We start from the raw sequence: 10579 nt of genomic DNA on the forward strand, positions 1-10579 counted from the left end.
GCCTTCCTTGATGTAAGGAAATTTGGAAGAGTGGGGCCCACCCACAGCATGATCCCTGTAAGTGGGGGCCGGGGCAAGGCAACGTCCGGATGGAGGGGAGGGCTTGTGCTCACTGCAGCAGCGTCTCCAGGAGCTGCCCTGCCAATTCTATTTCATACATTTTAATACCTACCGCTTAATATAACAAAATATCTGAAGGGTTCACACTATGTTATAGCCATAAATTCACTCTTCTCCTAACAACGGACACTTACTCCAGCCATTGAGAATCATACCCACAACCCCCTCTGTAGTCTCTATCTTCTGTACCTTCTGTTTCTTGGTCATGATAAAATATGGTCAAATGTTGAGGTATGACAGACTAAACATATTGTCCCATCTTATTTAGAATGGTCCTTCATTGAAACTACATCTTCTAGAACAGCCATTCCTTCACTGAGTTCTATTAAGGCATGTGTGGCTTATGGGTGGCCCTCCAGATGTTACTTAACTACATAACTGGATCAGGCCAGTGACCCATCTAGTCCAGCATCCTGTTCTCACTGTGGCCAACCAGTTACCTGTGGGAAACCTACAAGTAGGACCTGAACACAACAGCACTCTCCCCTCCTGCATTTTCCAGCAACTGGTATTCAAAAGTATTGCTGTCTGCAGCTGTGGAGGCAGAGCATACCCACCATGGCTAGAGGACCATGAATTCGTCTAATCATCTTTTAAAGTCAGCTAGGTTGGTGGGCATCATTGCCTCCTGTGGGAGCCAGTTCCATAGTTTAACTATGCACTGCGTAACTATGTTCTTCCTTCTATTTGTCCTGAATCTTCCAACATTCAACCTCACTGGGTGTTCACGAGTTGTAGCAATATGAGGGAGGAAGAAAAACTCTCGATCCACTTTTTCCATTCCATGCATAATTTTTAAACTTCTGTCACGTCACCTCTTACTTGGATTTTTTTCTCAGCTAAAAGGGCCCAAACTATAACTTTCATAGTACCTGATCGGTGGCCGTGCTGGCTGCAGCTGGTGGGAGTTGTAGTTCAGCAAACATTTGGAGAGCTAGCCTGGCTCTGAGAACCTCATGCACCTTAAAGTTTTGGGTTGCTTTTCAGAGTGCATCAGAATGCACTGAGAAAGTGACAAACAAAAGTAACCTTTTGTTCCGGGGGGGGGGGGGCGACGTACTGTTTTGTATTTATTTAATCCTATTTGCAAATCACTTCCTATAAAAAGCTCAGAGTGATTTTAACAAGAAAAACAAAGAAACTATAATAACAATTAAAGAACAATTCCATATATAACAACAATTTAAAAACAATTTTGTACATAAAAGCAATTTCACATCCAATACAGATTGTAATAGATTGGCAAAGAATTCCTGAATCCCAATTTTCTAACCATAGCTTCAGCAAAATGACTCCCCTGCTGCTCTAAATTATGCTGCCAAAACGAAGAAAACTTGGAATGGATTTTTGTGTGGAAGGACTAGGAGCTCAGTTTCATTTTGAGATTCAAAACAAATTCCTGAGCTCTCTTCTTCAATTTGGTGCTTTTTTTCAGCAGGCTCCTGCAAGCCTGAGGCCTATTTTATGCCTTAGATGTAGTACACATTGTGGGTTGGGGTGAGGGGAGAGCAGGCCTCATATGATCCTATACCCAATACATCTAGTTAACAGGGTTTCAGAAAGCTGAGAGAGCAAAACTCTCCCTGAGATGCTGGAGAGCTGCTGCCGGTCAGAGCAGACGGCCCTGAGCAAGATGATCCATTGGTGTGACCCAGAATAAGGCAGCTCCCTTTGATTTCATGTTCCTTCACGCTGCCAGGCACTTTTGTGTGATGTTGCCAGCAAAATGTAGATGCCAATTATATGTTGAAAATGCTGCCATGAAAACACTCTAGTACGTGCTAAAACTACTTTTCAATCCATCCCACAGGAATTTCCATGGAAAACAACACCCTGGTGATTGAGCGAGTGAAAAAGGACGATGAGGGTCACTATAAGTGCAAGGCCATCAATGAAATGGGCCAAGACAGCACCCAGGCGTTTATTAAAATAGAAGGTGAGATTGCAAGAGGGGAAAACCTTTGACAGGCTCAGTCAAGCATTGTAAAGATACCCTAGATAAGCTGCAGTGCGGATGAGCTGGGCCTGCAACAAAATGTTGCGGAATATCCTTGCCTCCTAGCAGGAGTGCTTCTGGTCATTCGTACCAGCCAGATATGCTCTCTTCCAGGTATTCCAGTCCACCCCACCACTCACACTGGTGTTCTGGATCACTCTACTCCCTCATGCCCTCCATACTGTAGCTATTGAGCATGCCCAGTCTTCATTGGGCTGTTTTTCATTGCTTTTGTTTCTTGCTCCATAGGTTTATTTAGGTTGCAATCCTGTGGTCCCTGGAAGGGTGACCCAGAGGCCACAGGATACAACAGAGCATCTGCTGTCCCTTAGTGATGCAGAAACCTCCAACATACTGGCCCAGCCAGTATCAGAGGCCAAAAGTGGTGTCTCCAGTTAGTTTCCATTTCCAAGAACGTAGGAAGAGCCTCTGCTGGATCAGGCCTGTGTCCCATCTAGTCCAGCACCCTGTTCTCACAGTGGCCAAACAGATGCCTGTGGGGAACCAGCAAGCAGGATTTGAGCACAAGAGCCCTCTCTCCTCGTTGTGGTTTCCAGCAATTGCTATTCAGAAGACTTGCTGCCTCCAACTGTGGAGGCAGAGTACAGCCACCACATGCCTAGTAGTCATCAATAATCCCAGCACCCCAACACACACACCTTCCCTGCAAACTGAGAAGTAATTTAAATTGCCACCTGCCAATATTTTTCCTTCCTACATGCTCCCAATCCATATAAGGTTGGTGTTCCACCACTGTATGAAAGTGACTCCAAGCAACATCCAATCTAGCCATCTGAAATCAATCCCTTGGTTTGCTACACCAATGACCATTTTAATTTTACAAGGTGTTCTTTTTAGTTACCTGCAGCGGTGATCATTGTGTCTGAACACATGTGTGGTTTCTGGAATGTTGTGCATAGTGCTGTGGGAAACACTTTGCTGTAAGTGAATCATGTATTTCTTTTTCCAGGCTCCGAGGAAAAGTCCAACATTGAAGTAATCATTTTGGTTTGCACTGGTTTAGCAGCCACCCTCTTCTGGCTCCTCCTCACCCTCTTCATACGGAAACTGAGAAAAGTAAGAGGATCTCTGAAAAGTCCCAGGCTTTTCTTTTAGATACCAAAATTGTTCAGAACAGGAATAGGCAGCTATTCTGCAGATAATGATCTGTGGCAGGGGTGGGGAATCTCAGGCCTTGGGGTGGAATACGGCCCTCCAACCCTCTCCACCTGGCCCTTGGGATTCTCCCTAGGCCACCCTCCTTACTGGCACTGTTCTGTGACCTCCTTGAGTGCTTTTGCCTAGCTAGAACATGTCCTTCAACTCTGGTGATGGAGAGATGCCTGTGGGCGTAGAAACCTCCAACTTTTGTGAGAGCCTGCTGTACATAGATACGAGCCACAGCTGTTGCTGCACCCCCTGCTGGCACCCCCCCCTCCAGGGTGCCTATTACAGAATGCAGTCATTGGGATGAGAAGTGCTCCCTGCCCCTGGTCTGGGATTTGTTTGGGGTCAGAGTATCTGAAGAGCTGTCTATTCCCCTGTGAACTTGCCCCTTTTCTGAAACGGCCACCTGACGTACAGCTCCCAATATTCACACCTCCAAAGAGCAGACAGATAGTGATTGGGACAGGACCTTTTCTGTGGTGGCACACTTATGAAATACATTCCTCAGCAAATTCCTCAGCTTGGCAGCAAATTTACTGACTTTTAGGTGCCATGGTTAAAACATTTTTATTCTCACGTGCATTGGGTTGGCAATCAGCATGGCTTCTTTATGTGTGCTCCAAATCAATTGCAGGGTGTTGGACTTGATGACCCTATGGGCCCTTTCCAACTCCACAGTTCTATGATTCTAATATTGGTTTTTCAGCTAAGTATATTTATTGGGAGGTTTTTAATAAAAAAAATCATTGCATTTTTTATTTAATATTTATTAACAGTATATAATATATTAAATGATATATTTATAATCATCACCATTGTTATTGTCATTATCTTAAATATTTAATCATCATCTCAAATATTTAACCATCTCAGTTATTTAATCTAATATTTATTGAGCATATTAAAAAAGTCATCTCTGGTTACTTGCCTGGAGATGTATTTATTTAAACTTTGCCAGGTGCGACTAAGTGAACGCCTATCTATATTTATAAGTCTGTGCTCATGTGAACAGAACGCAAACTTAAGCGAAGCCAAGATTTTGGGCCAGTCATGTGCTCCTTTTATTAGACTCCCTCTCCTTTAGTTTCGGATCCAGCAGCCATTTGCCACATTAACTGGGGATTCCCACCCCTCACCTCCGTTCTTTGCAGCCAGATGCCACAGATATTAAAACAGGATACTTGTCAATCATAATGGATCCTGAGGAGATGCCGCTTGATGAGCAGTGCGAGCGTCTCCCATATGACAGCAGCAAGTGGGAATTCCCAAGGGACCGTCTGCGGCTGGGTAAGTGATGTGTATCATGCCAAGCTTCAGAAGCAGGAGCTTGAGCATTCTGAGAACCACAGCCTAGGTCAGGAGTGGATAGAATTCATGTTTGTAGGACACACTTTTGCCAGGACCCCAAGGTCCACCAGTCAGAGCTGTGTGCAAAATTGTGGCCAGGGGTGGGGGAAATAATTCTGAGCACATGCTCAGCCCAGGGGTTTTATTTCACTACCAGAAGTGACCTCACAGTCCTGTAAAACATAAATGTACTCCTGATTTCCTTGCTCCTCATTTCCTTTCTCCTTGCCCTTACATTGCAGGGGGTTGGACTAGATTGGAAAAAGATATGTCCCTTCCAACTCCACAGTTTTATGCTTCTATGATTATCCATGTCAGCAGTGTCGTTTAGAAAAGGGGGGCGCTTTTCATGTTGCCACCGTTAGGTAACGGGGAGTCAGAAATGCTTGGTAGTCTACTGCAAATCACTCAGATATCTACTGCTAGATCCCAATCTACCTTCTGCTGATACCTCGGTTAGATATGATATTCTTGTATGGTGGTTTTCAAATTTTCACCCTTCAAGTAACTGCTTTCCATATTGATTTTTCAGCTACAGGACCCCAAGATGGTATAAAAGGATTTGACTGGGCCATCATATAAGCAGGAATAGCCAATGCAGTGTCTTCCAGATATTGCTAGACTACAATTCACATAATCCCTGACATGCTGGCTGGGCTGATGGGAATTGCAGTCCAACAACATATTGAGGGCACCATGTTGACTAAACTTGGTCTACAGTGTGCTCTGAGTGTCATGCAAAGCCTTGTCCAAATCTGTCAAGCCTTTTCATTGCTCTGAAGTAATTGAATATACACCCAAGTATGCACCCCTCCGCAGCTAATGAATCTTGGAAGAGGGTTGGTAGAGGCAGGCAAGCTGTCTTTCAAGGAAACTTGTCCACATTACTAGTATTTGCATTGAGGAATCTTGAATTACAGATTCTGTTTTATAAGCCACTGTTCCTGGTAGGCATGTTGACCAACTTGATGGCTCCCAATTTAGTCCATCATCTTTGCAGGAACTGATGGGTTCATTAAAGCAGGGGATGTGCAGGCCACCATAGAAATATGCTTCAAAACATCTTCAAACTCAGCTCTGCAGAAGAAATGTCATTGCCTCAGCTGAGGCATAGCAGAGAATTCTTTTTCTTGCAAGTTTTTCATGAGAGCAATAATTTGTGGTGCAGTGAATGTAGAGGAAAACAGACCTTGGAATTTATCCCAGTTTAACAGTCTGCACCGTAGGAAAATTCACGATTAACAAAGCACATTTTTTGCAAGGTTGTCTGAATGCAACCTGAATTCTGGAATAACTGCACTCTTGAGAGCTAACTCCTACCCTGTTTATTATCTCTGCAATGTATGTTCCCTCTGATGATTTTTTTTATAGAAAAAAATCATACATCACATACATCACATATGTCCAGTGCTTCTTTTCTGGAGGGATGCAGGGGGACGCATACCCCTAAACATTTTTTAAAAGAAAAAAAGCACTGCATATGTCCATAAACTTTGCTTAGTTTATGCACATGTTCTGGAGTGATATGGGCCTTTGATGGATTTCTGGTGGCTGCTGCATGTGACCAAGACTCCAATGTTTTGCTCTTCTTGCACAGCAAGCAGTGCATGTTTCTCTTGTATCCAGGGCTGTGTGTATGCATGTCAATTCTGTGCAGTTGCAAAAAACGGCACAGATTGTGATCTTGAGAGAATTCAGCTTCCTTAAACTCTTAGTTTTTGTTTAAAGATAATAAAGCAAGTTTCCCCCTTATAGTTACAAAGATTCTATCTGAAATGGTAATCCTGGGGATGAGGGTTTGTTCCCTGCATTAGATCCTAGTTCTACCCCAAGATTAGCAGAAGAAGGAAAAGCGAAATGAACTGTGCTGAATAAGTGGGATTATGCAAAGCTGTTCAGTTTTGCATAATTTATTCAGGTTGATGAATGCAGTATTTCTTGACGCAGAATTCAGGTTACCGTGATATAGTTTTGTTCTAGGTTTTTTTTCCCCTTTGCACATACTACACACAGCCTTGCTTCTGTCGGATGCAAACTGTTGACGGTTCTGCCTGGCTCACTCTTTCCTCTTGCTTCTCTAGGTAAAACTCTGGGTCATGGTGCTTTTGGGAAAGTGGTGGAGGCATCTGCTTTTGGCATAGATAAATCTTCAACCTGCAAAACTGTTGCTGTTAAAATGCTTAAAGGTACACTTCTCTTAGAATCTCAGAAGGCTTCTCCCAAAGCATATGGCCAACCAGTTCTCCGTTGCTGGCTGATTTTCCACATGATGGGACCACTGCTGAAAATGGTAGCCCTGTGTTGCTCTTCACTCCTTCTCCACATAACCAGAAATGTGGAGCCACTGCTGGAAACAGCAGATTAGCACTGACTTCCTCCCTCCCTCTCCCTTACTCTTGTGCTGACATCACTGCATTGTGTGTCTTCACATCCCCGTCTGTGAATTATGTGGAATAGGGGATGGGAAAATGCAGTGTGGTGATGTCCACACCAGGGACCAGGTCTGGGGTCAGCAGTCCTGGACAACTCCTGGAACCCCAGCACCACAGCTGGGGTCACTGGGGCTGAAGGGCTAGGTCTACATGCTGTATCTTAAATTTCCCATAAATCCCCTGATATAGAAATTAAATGGCAACTTCCAGTGGGGCGGAGTGGCACTATGTTGAGACAAGGTGGAAACTGCCCTTGCCACCAGAGAAGCCCAAGACTGGGGTCCCACCAACATGAGAGAGCCCAACAGAGGCCGCTTTGCTGAGAGTCGCCTCAAATATGGAGCAGGCCCCTCTTAGTGACCCCAGGACCTTTCCTTGAACATTCAGCGGGATTTTAGAGGAAACATCCGTCTGCAGTCCTCCAACTTGTATAGTGTCAACTAATTGTGCGGGCAATTGTACCCATCTGGCAACCTACCCATTTGGTCAGTGAGATGCAAACTTGTGCTTGCCTTCTAGTGTTTTGGACAGCAAGTGCAAAGGGCCCTAGAAAACTGACCAGCACTATCCGATCCTTATTTGGTAATATGTAAATAAATATTTAACATAGCGAAATGACTTTAAATATATTAAATTTGATATATCTTGGTTCTGGTTGTCCTTAATGGATTGTACAGTTAGGCCAACCCTCACCTCAATATCTCTGGGCTGTATCCAAATCTTGCTTGTTTTTATGTTGCGCAAAAGAGGAATCCAATGCAAGAGCAGCACTAGAAGAAGCTCGTTTTTCACAGATGTGCAACAAAGTTATCAGCAACCTGCTTGTGCATTTACTTGTGTGACATATGCACCAGCAGAATTATTACTGCTGAGTGACTTTAGTTCTACATTGCAGGCCCATGCAGAGCTTGTCTGAGGCCTGGGGTGGGGGTCTTGTTAAAATAAAATCAAACAGAAAAGCAGCTGGTCCCTGGTGGGCCCCCCAGCCAGCTTAGCTCTCTGAAGCCCAGGGCAAATATACCCAGCTGTCCCCTGCCTGCACAGATTGGATACAACCCTCTGGCTCCAGAGCTGTTTCATGAAGAAAAGTGGGAAGACGTCAGATGTAAGAAGGGAGGGAGGAGACTCAAGGTGCACAAGAGAGAGACAGAAAGTAATTCATTCAAAATGTTCGGCTACAACAAAACAAAACAAATAAATAAATGTGCACCTGAGGTACTCTTCCATTCCTTTTGACTACAGCTCTGATCCCAGAGCTACTTGAGGAAGAGCTGTAGTTCATTGGCAGAACATCGGATTTGCTTGTAAAAGGTCCTAGGCAGCAACATAGCATGGGAGGAGCCATGGGGGCCGTGGCCCTTGGCGCACAATCTGGGAGGGGCACGAACCAAGTGCCCTCCCAAGATCCCCCTTGCACCCTGCCAATGGCAGGGACTGGAGAACACATAGGGTGAAGATCATCCTCTGCATGTTCTGCTCCCACCTGGCGGGCCCAGCTGCAGCTCCCCCTTCCCAGAGTCAATCCTGAGCCAGAAGCAGAGAGCGGCTGTGGTGCCCAGCACACCCAGCCACAACAACTCCTTCCCCAGGTCAGGAAGGAGAGCAGCTACAAAGCACCCAGCCAAGGCTCCGCCTTCCCTGGGTCAAGACTGACCTGGGGGCAGAGAGCAGCTCCCTCCATGCCCCACTCCTTTTGGGAGTGTGCCCCGTATGCACGACCCAGGCATTATTTACCTACACTCCCAGGTCCCAGGTCCAATCCCTGGCATCTCCAGGTAGGGCTGGGAAGAGATTCCTGGTCTGAAAAATGAAATAGTCACTGCTAGTCAGTGTTGAGCAAGTTGGACAGCACAGCCCCACCACCATTGTTGTAAGCTTTCCTGCCAGTGGCTACAGACAATGTGGACTTACTGCATGGGAACAATTTGTCAGCTGCACAGTAGCTGTCTACACAGAGGGAATAACATGTGGACTCTACACTCAGCCATCGATGCAGCCTTGAATTCCTAGCATAAATGGAGTGGCAGCCTCCATTAAAAAGTAGGTTGTGCGGGAAGGAGATCACAGAACGTAATGGAATTTGATTGTCTGAAATGGGATATAAAACTTTGATCCCAGCCCTTGGGGATGGAGAGAAGTTCAGGGGCCTGAAAAGTGAGTGGTGCCAAGAGAGCAAATTAAGGGCAATAGGCTTACCATGTTTAAAACAATGGAATGTGTTTCTTATCCAAAGCTTGGGCCATATGGTACCTCCTAATGACATTTACATATCAGAAACTTGATGAACAAACAAATCATCTGTCAGGTTATACATTATAAAAATATTTTAGTCGCACTTTTAAATATTTTTGGAACTGTGCATTTGCCTAATTATGCAAATGATTCTTTCATTCCCTATCACTAGTTCTGGTGTTAGTTCAGTGCCTTTTTTGCTTTAGAATCTCCCCCTATACCTTGGTATAGCTTTCCCCAATCTGTGGATGTCCAGGTGTTCCTGTACTACAACTCCCATCATCCCTGGCCATGCTGGCTAGAACGAATGGTAGTTGTAGTCCAAAATGACTGGGGGGGAGGGGCACCAAGTTGTGGAATGCTTCTCTAGCTCAACCATCACAATCTTCTGCCTCCTCTCCTGGGCACCCAACCCCTTTAAATGTTGAACTTCCTCCCAAAGCTATCTGGATAGGCACCTTTGCACTGTGCTGCACATCATTTTCAGGTCTCCTTCAAGGGTTAGTTCTGACAACAAACAGCTTTTGAGGCAGTTCCCACAGCGGAGCATAGGTGGGAAAATTTCATATTACAATTCACCATCCATGTGGATTGTGCAGGAAATATCTCTGGGAAAGGTGCTGGATTCTTGACAGCCAGGGTCCACAAAGCTTTCCTAAAAGTCCACTTGGGTCTTTTGCAAGATGCTAAGTGGTTTTGTGATGATACTTTGTGCTGCCAGGTTATTAGCATACACTGTATTAGAAAAACCTTCGCTAACTGGTGTCCTCCAGATTTCCAACCTGGTGCCTGCTAAGCCCTAGTCTTGTGACTGTAATTTGTTTTACACTGTTACTTAATATTGTGATTTAAATGACTGAAAACAGCTCTGGGACCTTATAGTGAATGGCGAGCAATAAACTGAAATAATAACAAGAAGAAGTAGAAGAATAGCTCCACGTTTTGGGCTGCCCCTCCCAGGAGCATTTGTGCTGACTGGGGATGATGGGAGTTACAGCCCAAAACATCTGAAGGGCACCCAACTGGGGAAGATGTTCTTAGAACTTCAAAGGCCTCCCTTCTCTGTGTAACTGGCAGCACAGAGAGACATTTCATCAGCTGTAGCTCTTTCAACCTCTAGCAGGAAATGTGGAGAGGAAGAGTTCCTGCAAGGCAGTTAACTCCCCCCACCAACACCCCAACTCCACAGATAAAAGAGAAGTTACTTTGAGGACTTGGTGTTGTAAGGGCCAAGGCAGGACGTTTGGGTGGAAGGCATTCCTAATCTAATGAGAATAAATAATAA

General features: G+C 45.0%; 1 protein-coding gene across 4 annotated transcripts in view; it reads left to right on the forward strand.

Annotated features, from left to right (window-relative positions):
* LOC309523943 (vascular endothelial growth factor receptor kdr-like) overlaps positions 1 to 10579 on the forward strand; it is a 203460-nt gene that overhangs the window by 144947 nt on the left and 47934 nt on the right. For 3 of the 4 annotated variants that reach the window (XM_082208216.1, XM_082208217.1, XM_082208218.1), the window contains exons 15-18: positions 1931 to 2056; positions 3087 to 3193; positions 4435 to 4570; positions 6712 to 6816. In XM_082208216.1, coding sequence (XP_082064342.1) covers positions 1931 to 2056; positions 3087 to 3193; positions 4435 to 4570; positions 6712 to 6816 — 474 coding nt within the window. The remainder of the gene's footprint in view (positions 1 to 1930; positions 2057 to 3086; positions 3194 to 4434; positions 4571 to 6711; positions 6817 to 10579) is intronic. The other variant, XM_082208219.1, reaches the window with a different exon arrangement.

Source organism: Podarcis vaucheri (genome assembly GCF_965113315.1).
Source record: "Podarcis vaucheri genome assembly, chromosome: Z".
NCBI lineage: Eukaryota > Metazoa > Chordata > Lepidosauria > Squamata > Lacertidae > Podarcis > Podarcis vaucheri.